Source organism: Doryrhamphus excisus, chromosome 6 (assembly GCF_030265055.1).
Source record: "Doryrhamphus excisus isolate RoL2022-K1 chromosome 6, RoL_Dexc_1.0, whole genome shotgun sequence".
Classification (NCBI taxonomy): Eukaryota; Metazoa; Chordata; class Actinopteri; order Syngnathiformes; family Syngnathidae; genus Doryrhamphus; species Doryrhamphus excisus.
This window is the reverse complement of record NC_080471.1, coordinates 12,119,127-12,139,240: the sequence shown is the minus strand read 5'-3', so window position 1 is coordinate 12,139,240 and position 20,114 is coordinate 12,119,127. Positions and strand designations below refer to the sequence as shown.

At 39.9% G+C, this 20,114-nt stretch overlaps 2 protein-coding genes across 3 annotated transcripts; both read right to left on the bottom strand.

Annotated features, from left to right (window-relative positions):
- Positions 1-57: 57 nt before the first annotated feature.
- On the bottom strand, positions 58-11,518 carry si:dkey-234i14.6 (uncharacterized). 2 transcript variants are annotated; one of them, XM_058075703.1, is made up of 5 exons: positions 11,021-11,518; positions 8,468-8,644; positions 4,504-4,713; positions 2,457-2,670; positions 58-2,351 (listed from the first exon to the last, which is right to left on the bottom strand). In XM_058075703.1, exons 1-5 carry the CDS (start codon positions 11,498-11,500, stop codon positions 2,173-2,175), a joined length of 1,260 nt encoding a protein of 419 aa, XP_057931686.1. In that variant the 5' UTR covers positions 11,501-11,518; the 3' UTR covers positions 58-2,172. The 2 variants fall into 2 exon arrangements, with proteins under 2 accessions (XP_057931686.1, XP_057931687.1); XM_058075704.1 differs by lacking the exon at positions 8,468-8,644.
- Positions 11,519-14,680: 3,162 nt separating this feature from the next.
- Positions 14,681-19,954, bottom strand: prpf18 (PRP18 pre-mRNA processing factor 18 homolog (yeast)). Its single transcript, XM_058076080.1, has 10 exons — positions 19,698-19,954; positions 19,267-19,344; positions 18,125-18,226; positions 17,756-17,869; positions 17,488-17,634; positions 16,651-16,719; positions 16,427-16,567; positions 15,732-15,803; positions 15,488-15,643; positions 14,681-15,408 (listed from the first exon to the last, which is right to left on the bottom strand). Exons 1-10 carry the CDS (start codon positions 19,761-19,763, stop codon positions 15,328-15,330), a joined length of 1,026 nt encoding a protein of 341 aa, XP_057932063.1. The 5' UTR covers positions 19,764-19,954; the 3' UTR covers positions 14,681-15,327.
- Positions 19,955-20,114: the final 160 nt, after the last annotated feature.

The window sequence follows — 20,114 nt, the reverse complement described above, 5'->3', positions numbered from 1 at the left end:
TATTACAAAATATCTTTTTTTTAAATCTATTACTACTGTATCATTTTATTGGTAGAAAGAAATTTTAAAAATCCGGTACATGTACCTTAAAAAAATCATTTATAAATGGATTATAAATAAATCATATGAAGAATTTGTAAGTAATTAATAATTACACGGCCTACTCAAGTTCAACAGATGGTACCAGTGTATTGTTTGGCAACTTCACAATGCCACTGCACTTTATCTATTTTGTTCTCCAACACTGCCATCTTAATAAACTTCTATATTTTATTTTTATAAATGGCAAAAAGGGCATAATAAATATCAATAAAGGGGTACTGCATGAAAAGTGAAAAGGTTAAAAAAAAGAAAATATTTGAAGCTAGTAAACAATGTATAAACATGTTCAAAGACAAATATTTATAATGTTTTGTTAATTGAAATGAAAAATTAATACTTCAATAATGAAATTTCATATTACATATACAGTATATTTATAATGCGGTATAATGTATTGGGGAAGCTTTTCTGTAGGCAAACACTGACCCCTTGTGGCCAGATTAAATATCAACATTTATTTCTCGCTGGGGTTGAAAATATGTGTGAAATATTCTACCTCTTGTTAAACTGTCCCAGAGTATTATTGTCAGACATAAATAAGTTAAATGATGTCATGCTGTGTAACATATTAATAACATATTAATGTGTGCTGCCTTTAAGGGCTCTACAAGACTGTGCTTAACATTTCTCATTGATCCCAGACTGGGTCCCCATTGGCAAGTCTAATTCATTTACGAACTTGTCATTCCACATCATTGATTAAATTGTCCTTCATCCCCGCTTTAATTATATGCAAAGATAAAAGATTTTCTCATTATTGCGTCTAATCTAATGAAAGGCCTTGTAGTACAGCAGCGGCCGGTTCAAAGGTCCACGCTGTTTGACCTTGGAGGGCAATACTGGCGGATGAACCCTTTTAATTAGACACTGCAAATGGCTTTGGATGAGGAAGCTTTACATTCTGTCTTTGCATTGCATTGTGCTACCTGCATATTGAGGCTGAACATTGGAAAAGCACTGGATACTTTGTAAATACCTTTTAAATCCTGTACTAATACCACCAATCCTTCTATACATCAATATATCAATTCATTTTGTTATGCAAGGCACCTTTGCTGCAGCAAATGCTGTTTACAAACATTCAGTATGAGCTGCCAAAGGTTTGTCGCCCTCTAGAGGCAGTCGTGGTTATGACTACTGAAAATACAAAGTTACCGTAAAAAAAAGCTGACATATGGTAAAATAATAATAAATTCATAGAACTTTTTCGAGTAGGGTCCGATGAGGTTAGCCGTTATGTGACTCCAGAAAAGTCCGCCACTAGGTGGCAGCGATGCTATAAAATTAACTGTACTTCCATTAATATAATATGCCCTTCATTTAATTAATTACTTAAATTTTTAACCGATAACACTTTTTATTACATTTTGATTTTAATTATAATACTGTGAAAATAAATAGATATTTGATCTTTATTTTAGTGAAATTAATTACATTGTAGGTGTACTAGTACTGTACACCACTAGAGGGCAGCAATGCTAAAAAAAACTAGTGTACAGTAGTGGCTGTTGAGTTTGAGGAAGAGATCAGAAGGAACAGGACCCTATGTTTACTTGTTTTTATTTATTCATGTAATTTTTTTAAATATATTTTTCAGATTTTTTTTCATCCTGGTCACTCCCAATGAGAACCTCAGCATCCTCGTCTCTGCTACCTCCAGTAAATATGGTGTATTGTTAATAATATTATTATATTATTATTATTATTTGAAAATATGCAGGAATATATTAATGCAGATTAAGCAAATGTTGGCATTTGTTTGTGTTTATTCCTGAAATTTTGTTACATTATATGGCATCTTCAGCCACACCTAACAGGACTATTCAGACTAATAATAATATAATCCTTGATGTTTTTTTAATGCAGTCCTATTGTCATCATTCTTCCATGAGAAAAAGGACAAGCGCATAAAAAATGAGTTACTCCAGCAAAGACATCAGTAAATCATAATCAGAACTATACGTATATACAGTGTTGAGGGTTTTAACTGTGAAAAAGTCAGCATCATTACCTTCTCTTTCCATGACCACTAGGGGGCCCCAGTGTCTAACTGCTCTGCCTGTGTCACCGTCAGGCATACATTGACTCACTCAGGCCTGACTGCTTGAAAGTCTCCGCCATTTTTCTGGAGTGCAGCATCTTAGCTGAGAGCGCTTCTAGAATGTCGTTCTGGTCAGCGGCGGTGGCTGTACGGTAGATGAATGTCCCCATTGACTCGAGACCTCGCAGGCCGAGATTCACCCCGCAGCCTGGGGGTATACAAGATTCTCACTGGCAAGATAATGCAATGCGACTGAGAGTCCTTCCTGACTTATTGTTGTCTCTGCCAAAAGCATTTAAAAATGGGACACCACCTGTGTCATAGTTGAGGACGCGGGCCGCCTCCCCTTCCACCGTGACGGCGACATTGTCCCCCTCGATGTAGGCGGCGCTGACACGTCTGTGCGACAGCTGGATCTCAAACAGGCGGCGACTGCACTGCATGTGGTAGAGCGTCACGTCGTTGAGTCTGGGTTCAATGTCCGTCTTGTAGGCGTTGAAGGACTGATGGAAAATATTCTTCATGACCTGGTTGGTGACAGATAAGACGTTTGTGTGTGCGACGTCACATTCTTATGACAAAGGTCCCCTCATGGACAGGTTGCTTCCTCTGACTGCAGGCTTTGCTACACATCCTAAGATAGGCTAACCTAGCAGCATGTTGTTTTTAAAATATGTAAATGTTACACTTAGGGGAAAAAAGTGGGCTAATAAATTGACAATAAAAGCATAAATACTGCGGATTTCAGAAAACAACAGATGGAATGATACAGCACTCTACAAGAAGCAATGAAGTCTGTAAAATTATAATGATGAAAATGGTATTATAATGGATTATAATAATGGGGATAACAATAACAATAATAATGGTAATAATGATAAAGATTATAACAATAATGATGATAATGATAATAACAATAATAATATTACAATGATAATAACAGGGGAAAACAAGACTGTGGCATGAACATGATTATATCTTGCAAAAAGGGGTAGGCATTTATAAGCTTTTGCATGTGAGTGTGAATGGTTGTTTGTCTATATGTGCCCTGTGATTGGATGGCGACCAGTCCAGGGTGTACCCCGACTTTCGCCCAAAGACGGCTGGGATAGGCTCCAGCACCCCCGCAACCCTTGTGAGGATAAGCGGAAAATTAATGAATTAATGGTTTATTTGGTCCTCCAAATATTAATAATAAACATTTTAAAATGCACCTGCACTGTTTTGTGACTCAGTTAAATAAAAACTTTCATTCATCCAGTCTTGTCACGTTCTTGTGGATCCAATCTTGTGCATAATCTCAGTGAGTTGGGTGTTTCGTGACACCCCTACTAAATACAGGAGCCAAATTTTGAATTAAGTTTGTTTTTCTTTGATGAATGGTTATCTTTTAGCAGGAAAGGCTTCGTGTTAGAGCCGTGAAGACAAACCTTTTTTCTTTCAGCGATTTACTGACCAGAAAGCCTCACTTTTTTGTCTAGCTGTTTCAGTGACACATTCTTCTCAAGACGCATACTTGTGCAGCCATCTGTTACCAAGTAACGGTTCATGTAGATGTGAATGGGCACCCACGTAGCAACAAGCTCTCGAGCCTTTCCTCATGTACCTTTCCTCATGTTTGTGTGTGTGTAAGCTATGGCCATGGATACAAACGCACACACTCAACATGTAAAAGGAGCCTTACTCACTAAAAGCAGACTTCTTAAAACAAACACACAAACATACTTTCTTGCTCAGGCAAGTGCATCAACACACTTGAACAGTCACTCGCACACACACACACACACAACGGTGCACAAGCAAACACACACACTAATGGACTCAAAAGGCAAAGTCCATCTGCTGAGTGAAAAGTGATGAATTCCTACTTCACCTATGCAACCCAATTAAAAGTGTTGTGCAAAGAGGAGGCCATACTAAACAATTGCTCCTCAAGCCTTTGTTATATTCAATTCATGCTGCCATTTAACTTACCTTCATTTTATTTTATTTTTTAAGTTGTAAAACGAGGAGACCAGGGTTCGGTCCCCGCCCTCGGCCATCTCTGTGTGGAGTTTGCATGTTCTCCCCGTGCATGCGTGGGTTTTCTCCGGGTACTCCGGTTTCCTCCCACATTCCAAAAAACATGCTAGGTTAATTGGCCACTCCAAATTGTCCATAGGTATGAATGTGAGTGTGAATGGTTGTTTGTCTATATGTGCCCTGTGATTGGCTGGCGACCAGTCCAGGGTGTACCCCGCCTCTCGCCCGAAGACAGCTGGGATAGGCTCCAGCACCCCCCGCGACCCTCGTGAGGAAAAAGCGGTAGAAAATGAATGAATGAATGAATGAAGTTGTAAAACGTAGGACAGGAGACTCACAGAAGAGTTGGCAGTGTGCCTGAGGAAACGGACCATCTTGGTGTCGGAGGCAGGGCAAACAAGGGCCATGTAGCGGTTCCTGAAGGTGCCGTAGATCTTCAAGTGGAAGCCCGATTTGGTTGTGGCGTTCCGGTGCTCCCTCAGGGCTTCCACACCATAGGCTGACAGGTCGAAATACAGTCTGTGGGCGCGTATCTCGGGTGTGGGCACCTGACAGTAAAGAGAGAGGGAAAATAAAGCAGGTTGTTAATGTTTGTCTTAGTGATGACACCACAGAAGGACACCAAAAACTGTCATTATGCTCAGGATAATAGCAATAAGCACACATTACGAGTATTGCACAGGTGTAGTACAATGCATTGGTGTCTGTGGACCACTAAAGCTTGCCGTCCAAGATAACGCCGAGGTACTTGTAGGATGATACCTGCTCCACATTGCAGGGGAGTGGCCTTCTTTCAAGTGAAATTGTCGACCAACTCCCTGTTTTCTACACATTCATCTGGAGATGACTATACCCATAACACCAGTTCTCTGTACTCCTGGACACACACAGTGTAGGTGGTGAATAATTTAGTCTTAATATAGAGTGGTTCCAAAAACGTTAGCTTAAGTGGTGACTCCAAATTGTCCATAGGTATGAATGTGAGTGTGAATGGTTGTTTGTCTATATGTGCCCTGTGATTGGCTGGTGACCAGTCCAGGGTGGTGGGGTTGGTGGTGTGCTACGGCAATGTTCTGGGGTTTTGCCGGGGTGTCCGATGTTCCCACTCTTCTTTTGTTGCTTTGTCGTATGTAAGATTCTGTGATTATATGTGTGGAAAAATCACTTATTGGTAGGATTTAATAAGCTTTGCTTCTTCCTGCTCCTTTTCAGACATGTGTAGTAATGAGGTGTTATGTGTGTGTATGTATGTATGTATGTATGTGTATATATATATATAAGAGATATTGTAAGTGTATTGTATTGTAAGTGTATATGTGAGAAACAATAATGTTACATAGTATGTATGTCTGAACTAAATTAAGAAGAAGAAGGGTGTACCCCGCCTCTCGCCCGAAGACAGCTGGGATAGGCTCCAGCATACCCCCGCGACCCTAGTGAGGATAAGCGGTATAGAAAATGGATGGATGGATAGAGTGGTTAGTGGCTTTTTACACTTATATGACAATTAAGAATGTTAAAATGTTACTTAAAACACTTTTGAGTTAAAAGAAGTGTAAAATGGCCACATTTTGACTCCGGAAGAGATTATTACAATTTACATTGTTTTCTATTGTAAAATTTGTTTCAAGATTGGAGCTTCAAGGTTCCGCTGTATAATGAAATGTGTCAGCAATATGATTAATGACCTCTCATGACTTCATTTGGAAAATAAATGTGCAGATGAAGTCATTGACATGCAAAGGCTCTATGTGGTGATAAAATACACGACATCAGTTATTGGTTATCCCTGCTCATGATAGCTTTAGTCATTGAAGGGGACATGAAAAATAGCTCTATTTGTATTCACTCCTCCAGTCCAGCATTACATTCCATCTTCCCTCAAGCCACAATTGATCGGTTCCCCTTTCAGTGACACAAAGCAGCACAAGTGGGATCAAACAGCATTTAGTGGACAACGAGGGAACAGAGCGGGAGGGGATGATGGGAAGGACAGTGAGCGGGGGGCCGAGCGGGTCATATCCTGAGAGGCAAATTCAATCAGTACAGGAAGCAGCCTATGGTGGGGGGAGGAGGGAGGCAAAGGGGGACAAAACAAGAGGCGGACACATGCACGACCTCTGCGGAGACCGTGACGTGAATAGTTATGATGGCGTCAAATAGCAGGAGAGACCATGTACTGTATAATCATTTCAATGTAACCGTTTGCATGCACATACTGTACAAGCTGCACACCATGATGTAGCTTTGGTTATGTCATTCTCTTCAGAACAAATGAGCTGCAATTCAGTGTATCCACTCCATATTCATATTCCATGTTAGGCTTATTTCATTTTATATGATTTAGTTGTATCAAGAATTCTACTTTTACAAAGATACTAATGTTCAGTTATGATTGAGGCACTAATTTAACAATAGGTGTATTATTGTATGCAATTGTGTAGGACTACACAGCATCATGCTGAGAGTTGCTAAAAATACTTGAACGTTGCAGTGGCCATGGTGGTGGTGGGGTTATGGTATGGGTATGCGTATGTTACGGACAAGAAACACAGGTAAATTTTATTGGTGCCATTTTGACACGGATTGCCGCCCCCATGGTACGGTAGGAGCCTGAGAAGGTGCGCGGGGTTGAAAAGTTCCGGCTAAATACAGTTGGACTCACCTCGACGCACATCAAGGGCTCTGGAACTAGCCCTATCGAGGGGGGCTTGAAATTCTTCAAGATAACCTGAAATCATGAGCCCGAATGTTGGGTCTTGGACGCAGTTGGGTGTTCCAACAGGACAATGACCCCAACCATACATCAAAAGTGGTAATAGAATGGCTAAATTGGGCTAGAATTAAGGTTTTAGAATGGCCTTCCACAAAGTCCTGACTTAAACCCAATTGAAAACATGTGGACAATGCTGAAGAAACTAGTCCATGTCAGAAAGCCAACAAATTTAACAGAACTGCACCAATTCTGTCAAAACGAGCGGTCAAAGATCCAACCAGAAACTTGTGGATGGCTACTAAAAGCGCCTAATTGAAGTCAAAATGGCCAGGGGACATGTAACCAAATATTAGCATTGCTGTATGTATATTTATGACCCAGCAGATTTGGTCACTTTTTCTTTTAACCTATAATAAAGTACTAAAAGAAGCAAATTTCAAGAATGTTTTTTGTGACAAAGAAGTATCTGTTCCAATCACTCTATCAGAGAAAAATCTGATAGAAAAGTTGTAGAAATAACTAGAAGCTCCAGAGAGTCATGACAATGTGTTCTTTGTATGTAAACGTTTGACCACAACTATGGTGTGTGTGTGTGTATATATGTATATATATATATATATATATATATATATATATATATATATATATATATATATATATATATATATATATATATATATATATATATATATATATATATATATATATATATATATATATATATATATATATATATGTGTGTGTGTGTGTGTACCGTATTTTCCGGACTATAAGTCATGCTTTTTTCATAGGTTGGCTGTTCCTGCAACTTATACTCCAGAGGGGCTTATAAATAGAATATAAATAGAATATATATATATATATATATATATATATATATATATATATATATATATATATATATATATATATATATATATATATATATATATATATATATATATATATATATATATATGTGTGTGTGTGTGTGTGTGTACCGTATTTTCCGGACTATAAGTCATGCTTTTTTCATAGGTTGGCTGTTCCTGCAACTTATACTCCAGAGGGGCTTAAAAATAGAATATAAATAGAATATATATATATATATATATATATATACACACACACACATACACATACATCCAATTGCACAGCCACAAGAAGGCACGCTAGACTTTTTTCACTGGGCACCTTTTCTGTTCATATTTATTTATCATGTAACCATTGTACTAGCATATCTTACACCTATTCAACCTGTTCTCTACTCATTTATTAATGTTAGAACTTCCCTTCCAAGATGACATAATGTCTGTTTTGGTCACATAGTTTGTAAAATAAATTATCCACAAAAATTACTGTATGTTTTTTTTCTACCTAATTATGCATTTTGGCCTTATGAGACTAATACTCTGGAGGGACTTATAGTCCAGTAAATATGATAATAATATATAATAAATAATAATATAGTTTGATTTGTTTTTGACGACATGCAGACAGAGTTGTTTATATTTCTCAGCTCCTCTCTTATTCACTCTTTGCTCAAATTACAGCTTTATGGCCACTATAATATCCTGCAATATCCTGTTTGCGTGTGTTTATTGTACCTGTCTCTGGTCCAACCTCTCAATGCTGGCGTTGGCTCCATAGGCGTGGCAAGACTCCACGGTGTAATCGGAGCTGAGACCTAGCACTGAGCAAGAGTCACCACAAGAGCCGTCGGCCACTACGATTACACGTGGCCACTCACCATGAGGAATCCGGCGCAGGTACTCTTCTGTGAACTAAAAATAAAAAGGTAGAAATGTGCATTGTTGACTGCAGGCCTTAAAGCACTCTCAAAACAGTACACTCAACATGTTAACATACAGTCTTTCTTCAATTGGCTGCACGGCAGGCGAGTGGTTAGCATCATCTCCACATGTCTGTATTCGAGTTTGCATGTTTTCCCCGTGCATGCGTGGGTTTTCTCCGGGTACTCCGGTTTCCTCCCACATTCCAAAAACATGCTAGGTTAATTGCCAACTCCAAATTGTCCATAGGTATGAATGTGAGTGTGAATGGTTGTTTGTCTATATGTGCCCTGTGATTGGCTGGTGACCAGTCCAGGGTGTACCCCGCCCATCGCCCGAAGACAGCTGGGATAGGCTCCAGCATGCCCGCGACCCTCGTGAGGATAAGCGGTAGAAAATGAATGAATGTTTCTTCAATTTATTGATAATTTTAATGGCTAGTACCACTACAAATATGTTACCTGAAGAATACAATGAACAGGACAACATGGAATACCTAAGCAGTACAATACCATAGCTACTGATTATTAATTTTGGTTGCTATGAAGAAAACCATGACTATTACAAGCTATTTTTTTGTCATCATTACATCTGTGAAAACACATTTTTGGTACCTTTACTTGTACCAGACATTAAAGGGAAAAAAGGGTCTAATATTTTTTCCAATGTAGAGATGTACGCTACATAATAGGAATTGGCCTTTAGTAATCCTGTATAATGTAGCCTGAGATTGTACAGAGACAGAGGGGGACAAAGGGTACAGAGGAAGCACCGACAGGCTGAAAGAGAGGATGAAAGGGCCTTCCTCTACCTCTAATGGCTCTAAGTCCAGGATAGCAGACACTTGAAAAGACGCACTGACAGACAAGAAGAGGGTAGAGAGAAAAAAAAAAAAAAAACACATTGTCACTGAACGCAATCTCCAGTCTCATCAAAAGGAAATGGGACACAAGGTGATAATAGAACAGAAGTTTGATGGAAGTCAACCTTCCAAAGTCATTGTGGCACACACCGGAATAACAATGTGGAGGAGCAACAAGTTCATACGCAGGTTTAGATGGTAAGCATTGTTTTGACACTGTTTAATCAGGCGACAAGTCTCTGGTCAGCAGCCATGACACAAATATTCAGTGAACATTTAATCACTCTTTGGCCACACTCTGCATACATGCACGCCCCTCTTTAATGGTTAGTTCTTTGTGCCAAGACAGTAAGGGAGGGAGGTGTTCCCATGGTGTCATTCCCACCCTGCTAACTTGGGTATGAAATGCTACATTTAAGTTATTAAGCTATTCATAATCTTCATGTTTTTTTTTATAATTTAGTTTGCACTACTTTGTTGTTGTGAGTTCTCAGGAAATTAGTAGGAAAATTGTAAATACCACAAGGGTGTCACGCAACATGACCAGGACTTCGTCTGGGATAATAACCTAATTAATCAGACAATAAATGAAAATGAACTGATAACTTCATAAGCCTCAATACATTGCTATGTGTGCATGTCTGTTCTCTTCTTCTCCAGGCACTTTAATAAGACTTTAATAAACTAACAGTATAAACATTTGTCAAGGTTTAGTAAAAAAAATATATTTTGAAAAACCCTAAAATACATTAAATATGACATTTTTAGGTGAGACTTTCATAGACTGTTGTACAAATGTAAAGTCCTAAATTATGCTGAAGAGAATTCAGTTGGAAATCATTCATTCATTCATTCAATGAACCATGACCCTAGTGAGAATAAGCGGTGCACCGCTTATTCTCACTAGGGTCATGGTTATGCTGGAGCCTATCCCAGCTGTCGGGAGAGAGGCGGGGTCCACCCTGGACTGGTCGCCAGCCAATCACAGGGCACATATAGACAAACAACCATTCAAACTCACATTCATACCTATGGACAATTCGGAGTCGCCAATTAACCTAGCGTGTTTTTGGAATGTGGGAGGAACACCAGAGAAAACCCATGTACGGGGAGAACATGCAAACTCCACACAGAGATGCCCGAGGAGGGAATCGAATCCAGAGCTTTTCCAAGACCATTTAGGAGCAAATCACACAAGATCAACAATAAAATGTGACATTTTTCACAACTCTAGAACTAATAGAAAAGGTTTTGTGCTCTAGCTTGACATGTGTTTATGAGAATGGATTGTGCATGGACAATTACAATCAATACAATAATGATATTGATTAAATGGTTCAAACTTTGAGGAACAGTTTGAGGTCTTTTTATTCTAGTCTTTTGGGGTGAACTGCAGGGGGAGTGATAGGTAATGATGACCTGTTCCAATAATTTCGTCCATCTATCAGTATGCATGAGAATGCTGTGTAAAAATATACTTTTAAAAGTATGTCCATGGTGCTTACCTTAGTGCCGAGCTGCACCTTGACATCCACTTTCTGCTTCTTCTGCTCCAGGATGCTGAGCAGGTACTCCTGGAACACGCCTATCCTGGTGAAGAAGTGCTCGTTGTGCCAGCAACCCTCCATGTTGTCAAAGTCAACGCCGAGTCCCAACAGGAACTTGACGCTGCGTGGGTCCAGGGCGATCTGCTGGGGCCGGCACAGCAGTGCGCTCCGGTAGCGCTCGTCCAGTACGGTCAGCTTCAGCACCTTACCCGAGCGGACAGCGACCAGTGCGGCGGTCAGACCCACGGGTCCGGAGCCCACGATGAGCACCGAGATCCGGGCGCGCCACTGGCGAATGCCGTCCAAGCCGACTTTGAGCGCCACGTACACGGTCACTGCAAGCAGGGTGCTGAGAGCCGTGTCGAAGACCAGGGTGCGATACATGTCCTGTGCTTCCTGACCGATGGCGCCCACATGTTGCGACTGCAAGGCGTCCATGACGAGAGGAGGTAATCATCGAGGAGAACCAGGAGTGATGGGCGAGGGAAGAGAGGATCAACACTGACCATAAGCGACGTGCCACGTGCGTCCTCCCTCCCTCTCGTTCTTGCTCTCTTTCTGTTCCTAAAAAATATTCCTTCTTGACGCCTCAAACTTCACAAAGTCTATGTCCAAAACATTTCCTGTCTGTACAGTATAGTCCAAGAATTAATAAAACAATATCCCACTGGGCATGTTCCAATGTTTGTGCTTATGTAGACAAACGTACAAAAATACAGTAAACTCACCATTTCCTTCATCATAAATTGTTCCATTAAAAAATGCATTTTACATTCAGTTGTTTTGTCACTCACTAATATACTAATATATGTGACAAACATGCAAAACAACAAAAATCAGGAAGGGGGAAAAACACTTTTTCACACCACTGTAGTTGCAGCAGAAGAGAAACATTATGTACACGCTATTCTCAACACTCGACCTTCGTGACCATAAGTAAGGATAAAAGGTCGTTTGTAATGTCTACCCTGACATTGCAAAGATGATGAGGTGGTGGTCGATCAACAATTTCAAAAAAATTTGCAAAAACTAAACAGGCTGCATGTCGGCCATAACCACATCAAAACAACATCAGCAAACTCAGCTGTCCTTCTGCATCCACCCACAGTTACACGCAGAAATCACAAAAGTCCAACACTAGGTCGCTATAGTATCCTTGAACATGTTCAAGGATATGCTCGGAAAAGACAGTAATAACTAGGCACCATAGAGAATTTTGTTTTTTATTATTCAGTACTTTTATTACATTTTTATGTTTAATGTTCAGTATGGTTAGGTATAGTTATATAGGTATGACTTCAGACTTAAATTGGAGTTTTTCGTGCTGTAAAACAGAATTAGTTTTTATTCATTCACTCTTAACATATTTCACTGTGTGGAGTGAATCTATAGAATAAGAATGTTCACTTTTGGAATTGAGCTACTTAAACAAACCTTTCAAAGATACTCAAATTTATTGAAATGCACCTGCATATATTAGTTTGTGTTTCACTCTTTTACTTGTCAATCGTAGCACAAAGCGTGAACATTTGTGTTGCCTGTGCTATTATTTTTCAAATACACCACACACACGCTGTTATTAAACCCCAAAGTTTGACCCTGTGATTGATTAGAAATTTTTCATACAGCTCAGTAGGCTGCCCTGATGTAAGACTATATAATAAAAGTCTATTGATCTCCTTTCCTATCTCACACATTTACTGTGAGACCACACTGAATAGAATCTTCACCGTGATGATGGTTCTATTTAAATAGAAAGATGCTGGGACTACTGCTCTCAGATTGATAATAACATGGAGTAGCAGGAACAGACACAACGATGATGCAGTGCTGTTACTTGTGAACTGGGATAGTGAATTTATCAGATACATATTCTGTATGACATTCAGTGCGAGAGATTTTAAAAGAGATTTTAGTGCATACTGTAAATTGAAGGACACAAATGGACTATCAGGCATCAGCAGGTATTTAAAATAAAATGTAAAATAAGTCTACAAATTGGATTAAACAGGGAAACACCAGTCAGAATGTGTGATGAAAAAGCATAGTGGTGTGACTCAGTGTGTGTCTTAACTGGCTTCCAGGTGCCTGGCAACACCACCGCCCAGTTGATCCGGATGAAAAGCTGAGCTCTCCAATTACAGCTGAGACCATATAAACAACATCCTGGCGGATAACTACAGATGAAGAATTCTGCAGAAAAAAAAAAGTGGTATCCTGGAAACAAGCGTCATCCTTCATGCGACTGTGATGACACATACTGAGGGTTGGTTTGAATAAACACCCACCCAAGCACGTCCTTTCTGGTAAAAGCCCATCTGCATGAACTAAAGCAAGGGGAAAACAGTGTCTTAATCAGTTTGCCCACATCCTCATAACACAGAAAATACTAAGGCACCACTGTTGCCATGGAGTTTATAAAAGCACACTATGTGATATTCACAACTAACTGTCCATATGTGGTATATGTGATATCACCTGTCAGTATGATGCTAGATCCCACATTAGATGTTTCCAAAGTTAGCATATTTTGAACTGCAACACATCAATTTTAGCATGCAAATAAGCAAAAGTGAATAGCAAAGAAAGGGACCTCCACATACTTCATTGACCCTCTGCGAGAAAAATGTATACTTTAGTAATCCCTTAAGTGACAGCTGTATATAATCCGACATTGATATAATCCGACATAGGATCTATGAGGGGAAAAACACATGATCCTTGAAGAAACAGATACCATTTTGAACAATGTTGATACTTCCAATAAGAGTTTCAACCAGTAGATCTGCTGCCTTCCTCTGTAGGGTCATCTTAACATCTGTATCTGCACGCCTCTTATCATCCTCCAGGCTTTTCACCTAAAACACATGCTGACAAGATGGCATGGAGGCATGCGTATCATACAATAGGTCTGAGGCCAGGTGAAGCATGATAACACACAATGTAGTGCATTGTGTGTGTACCTCCGCCGCCCCAGTTGAAGGCTTTGCACAGGTCCCATGGTTCTGTGAGGCAAGTGACCTCGCTGGACAACAGCCAAAATATTTAGCTTACTTAACTCAGGGGCAGATAAATGCCACCATGGCTGAACAAACACGATGATCTCACTCACCCACTCCCCCGCCCGAGTACAAACATTTCAACATTCCTGCTGTTACAATAAATCGTCTAGTGGCAGCTTGGACGTCAAGCTGAAAATCCGACACTGGTTATTTAGCCTGTCACCTTGTCCAGCTGAGCCTGCTGGAGTCAGAATGACGCAGATACAGCACAAAACCTGAAAATGCAATGACGTGTGTTCATGCAGCAGACAAGAAAACTCGGAACACAAGATCGCCATGGTTACACACTCTGTGTAATGAGGTCAGACAGTGTGTGACGCTGGATGATAGCATCTCAGCAAAGTCCTGGAAGGTTTCCATCTGTAATCAGGAATATCGCATGATGTATTGCGTCACTGATGCTTGGGATTACCATTCAGGGGAACACACACTCAATATTATTTTTTCTCACAAAGTGACAAAATATTAAACTGAAGAATCTTTTAGTACATTTGCAAAGGAGATACAGCAGTTTTGCTGCTGGCTAAAGACTAAAGTATAAAGACAGCAGCAAAAGTTCCAGTACATATTTATTTTTGTAAGTGGGAAAAAAGATGTGACATGATATACGTAGGAAAAAAAAAAGTTTAATTTTAAAATAAAATTGCTTGTAAATTCCCGCCAAATGTAGCACTTTTGTGTCACAATTTTGTGATTGTGTTTACTACTGGATTAATTCTGTTTCCACACTAAACTGTTGCAGCTATATATGCGCAAGACGCATATATTGGAGGAAAAGAACAGTTCAATTATTACTATGAAACGTTTAGTTGATTTCGTACTAAATTATCTTAAGCACAAAATAAACACTCTCATGCACACAGTTGACTCTGCCGTGGTTACCAGGTGTAATAAAACTTACACTACAGAATCTTCTACAAGACCACATCATGTCAATTCAGCGTTTGAGTTAGACATGTTTTTTTCCTGAAGGACAAATAATCTGTCATTAAAAGAAAATACCTCTGCTGGCTATGAATGAACATAGAAAAGACATGAGAAAAGCATGTGCTTATGCGCAATAATAAGCATCAGGGCTTGATGAATCCGAAGATAAACGTCTCTAAATCTAATCCAAGAGTCATTTCTCCAGCAATTATTACTGTAGATAATGTAGTTGGTTTGCAGTCCACAATGTTTCATATGCAGTAGACTTTGTTCACTTTAAAGAGCATTGTACTCAACACACTTGGATGGATCTGTGGTAAAGTGTTTTTGGCAGATGGTCATCAGCCTCTTTAGCCCCTGGGGAAGAAGAATGAAAATGTGCCATCACAAGTGGTCAATGACATCTATGTAATGTGACACCATTCATTTGTCTCACCTGAATATATTTTCTCTGCGTTTCATCATTGAGAACATGGGCCACGTGCTTGGAGAAGATCTTCTCTCTCCCTGTACGGGCGTGGATACCAACCATAGTCACACCAATGGGCCAGGGGGCGTTTCCAATAGCCATCTGTAAGTATGCATCATTTGCCTGGACAAAGAAAACAAGACCAACATATTTAAGACCATGTAGAGTTGGGTGTATAATAAAGAAGAGGCTAATATGGAATAAAACAGACCTTGACATATTCTCTCTCCAGCATAAATTTTATGATGTCAGTGATTGATTCTTTGATGTCAGCTGGTAAATTCTGTAAAACAGGAAACAACACAATTTGAATGGATGGTACATATCATAGCAATCCAATGATAACATGCAAATACACCCTTTAGTGCAGTGGTTACCAAACTTTATTTCAGCGCTGCCTTTTTGGAGATTACATTATTTTCACCCTTCCCCCTCCCCCACTATCTATAATAAACATAACTCCATACCTCCGATAAGAACTGCATTGGTCGCTTTTACAGTCAAAATACTACACAGGCAAGTTTACCAAGCTGCCAAGAATAAACAAAAAACCTAAACATTTGTTTCTGCTGTACAACGAAGCGCATGGCTGCCTGCTGCAGCCTGTCAACACACCATGACTGTCCACAAAGCAGCACACTTTTGGAGCTTAACCGCGTTCTGGATCGCAGGAAGGGACATCCCAGTGGATTCATGACATACGTTGCGCGTAGCACGGGTGGTCAAAACACCGCAATGTTGGGGGGGGGGGGGGGGGGGGTAGCGAGAATGTAAAAATGGGAACTCATTGGTTGGTTATTGCCACACTCTGGCATCATTACAGTTGCTACCTTTGTTCATTCATTCATCTTATTGCACAAGAATTTTAGATTTCAGATGAAATAACTGGATGGGCTGTTTTGTTACCTTCTTCCTAAGCTTCCTGAAGAGAGGTTTGAGGTAAGACTCGGTCTGAGAGTGGGTGGCGCTGGCTAATTTTCCCTGAACGCTGCGCTTCACGTGGTCCTCACGACTGTTCAGATCTTTGGCCCACACTCCAAGAAGGAACTGTAATCAAACATAAACGGTTGGTGAGAGCACTGACAAAGAGCCCTAGCTGTAATTAATGACATAGCGCAAAGAACACTTACACTTAGGAACTTGTCGATGACATCCTGGTCTCCATCATCATCTCCTCTGCCCAGAGTTTTGCCAAGAGCCTGCATGGACAAGAAAGGATCCATCCTAAAACATGTGAGTATGTTTGACTTACACTTATTGCTTTGCTTGGTTGAAGTGTTATGACAAGGTTGCCACTTTGTTGAAAGGGTCTTTGAACTTTTTCCCCATGTCCACACAGAAACCTTCATGGGTTTGTTACTTTTTTGGCGGGTTGAAAAAAAAAAATTCCCATCCACACTGTTGGATTTGTAAATTGTTGCATCCAGATGAGAGCGGACCATTGTGTAAAAACGATGTAATACACAAAGCACACCTATGTGTGGCTCTGTGAAGAGACACACAGACGGAACCACTTGACACCAAACTACAGATGAAGAAAGAACACATGCATAAGTCAGTTGTCTTACGCTTTCCACAGCTGGTCGAAACTTACAACGCAAGTTGTTGTAGAGTTTCAGACAACAAAATATCAGGATAACTGGTAATATCGACTGAGGTGAATCATGCCAGTCGAAATAATCCTTTATGGTGGCTTGTCATCAAACCCCATGAGTCAGCGAGTAGGTTGTTTGTCTACACAGAAACAAGTTGCTGTTTTCAGATTTTTCCACTCTGGAAATCGTTTCAGGGCAGTTAGAACTCAGTTTCCATTGGCTAAAATGATACTTTACCGTTTTGACATGAGAACATTTCCATGTGGATAGCCCCCTAGATTCCCTCTTTATCTCACAACTGGTAATATTGCTCAACTGTTTTCTCGGTTGTCTCTGGTAAAACTAATGGTGTTCAATGACAATTTGCAGTACCTCTAGTTCTTCTATGGTGGTGTTCTCTTCATGCACTTTGAGGTCATGTTGTGTGTCAACCTCTCCAGGCTCTGTCCCGCCGACAATTTCATTCAAGTACTGCTGGTCAATCTTGTCCATGGCAGCCTTCAAGTCATTCCTCAAACCCTATGACACAAGCCGTGTAAATTACAGTGCAACAATATCAAGTGAGTTAACGGAAGTGTTTTTAAATGCACTAAATTCAAAGACCATGATGTGTGCCACTCCAAAGTGCCCTGATGCCTACCTTGTTTACTTCTGGAGTCAGAATCTCAATCTTCCGCAGTCGTTGGAAGGCATCATAGTCGGACTCGCCGAAAAGTCGGATTGGCTCCCCTCGTTCTCTCAGTCGCCGGATTACCTAACAAAAAAAGATAGCATTTGTTCACAAATGATTTTACAACTTGAATCGGGGATCCTGCATAGGGACTTAACTCTTCTTGTTAAACCTGTGGGAAGTTAGCCCTAACTTTTCTGATTAAAATGATGAATGAGACATTAAACATGATTTCCTTCAATTTACTGAGCTGCTCAATGTACATATTAAGGAGTATTCAATTTCATTCTTTGCAGAAACTTTGTAGACTTACACTCTCTTATACTAGCAACCCCTCACCTCCTGTCGTGACAGTGTCATTGGCAGCTTCTCTTCTGACAGTTCCAGCTCCAGCACTGGATTCGCTGAGGTGGCTGCTTCATCCTCCTCCTTTTTGTCAATCTTCAGGAAAAAAGGAAACACTCACGTTAGTACAGCAATAGAGATGGTATGATTGATGTTAACAAAAAACGCTTTCGTAGGCTCATGTAAAATGTGACCTCAGAATTCAAGAGGTTGTTCATCACAATGACAAATCAATCAGCACAGATTCCCATGCATATCTTACCTGTAACTCCGAGTAGAAAAATAAGCACTCTCATCAATGGACACAAAGGCCTTAATAATGCAGCCTTTAATAGCATCTACACTGCCACGTTTGGCCTTTTTCCAGAACAAAGTACCTCATCATGCCTTTAAAACACACATGCATCAATGCTTTCAGCCTATCATTATCACAATTAAGGAACACAATCTAATGCAAAAAAAGCCTTCCACATGACCCTTTGGGTATCAGTGTGTTTGCAAAGTGTGACATCATAGGCTTTGCAGAAACCAAAACAGGGAGAGAAAGCATAAAATAAAAGCTGCAGTCAAAAACTGTTTTATAAGACTAATATTTCCCATTTAAATTCAGTACCCATGCTGAAAAGCACACTGGGAATGTGTCCTTATTTGGTTTTGTGGCTTCTGTTCCTTGTTACCTTTTTTTTAAGACTTTGTGCCATGAAACAAGTCCAGTAATGTTAACATTGTGTCTCTGGCTGAGTATTTAAAGTATACACACCGACAATTATTGGGTACTAGAAGCAGACAATAGTCTGTTGCTGGTGAAAAAAAGGTGCCAAGAATGTAGAAGCACTCGGACACTGTCTATATTAAAACATAAAAAAAACACTTTTTAAGTCATGCAATCCTGTCGGTTACTTTCACTGTTGCAAGCCCATACCTGACTGTCAGGAGGCTCTCTTTGAACCTACAGATGCAGGCGGCAAGTTGAGGAGAAACAGCAAAGTGAAGACAAATACATACAACACTAATGCACGACTGACTTAAGACCTGAACTTGTCACCTTCCCCACGCGTGGCTCAATGGCAAAGGCGACATAACATTGAACAAATGAGATGTGTTTGTGCGTGCTAAAGCTAAATACAGCAACCAACCTTATAGCCACATCTTCGGAAGTAGTCTTCCTGCTCCTTCCGTGCGAGATCGGATCTTTTGAAGTACTTTTTGGAGTCCTGGAAACAAAAAAGGAACAATAATTGTGAGCGTGTAAAGAATCACTATGCCTACAGATAGAAATGTTGATACAATTCTCGTACTAAATGTGTACCTAATATTGTGGCCGCCTTCTTGTTGATACCGACCTACTGCGCAGCTGGATGTATTAACTTCCTCTAGCCAATACGGTATTATTTTAAATAAAGATGTTTTTAAAGTGTAAAAACCCAAGGAAGAGTTCGATATAAATGTTTGTTCTCCATTGATAGACAGAAGACGGAGAGCTGGCTACAGCTAATAAAAAAAGACAATGCTAGCAAAAAGCTAGCTAACTAGCAAACCAAAACTCCCCAAAGATGACAATACTTACGTCAACAAGTTGCTTCTCTTCGAGGAGTTTCCTCTTTCTGGTGATCTCAGCTTTGAGTATATCCATTTTAAGTATACAATATCAAACAATATCCGGACATTCAAATAACCGCATTCTAGTAACCGGGTTAGTGTTCACTACATAGCACACCAATGCTACTTCACCCGGATGTCAAACAGGAGGTTAGTGGTTTTTCAGTATAAGAGTCCTGTTATTGTGGTCACTATTTCAAAATAAAGTTGTAAGACTGCAGCACAATTACCCAAATATAAGAGATGAATACTGTTTTATCGTCCTTTAAATCGGATTTAAAAATAGTAATACATACTTGTATTAATCACATCATTTAATAAACAATGTCACCAGTAAAACAGAAACAATATGTGGTTGAAGGTTCAATAAACACACAATCTTTAC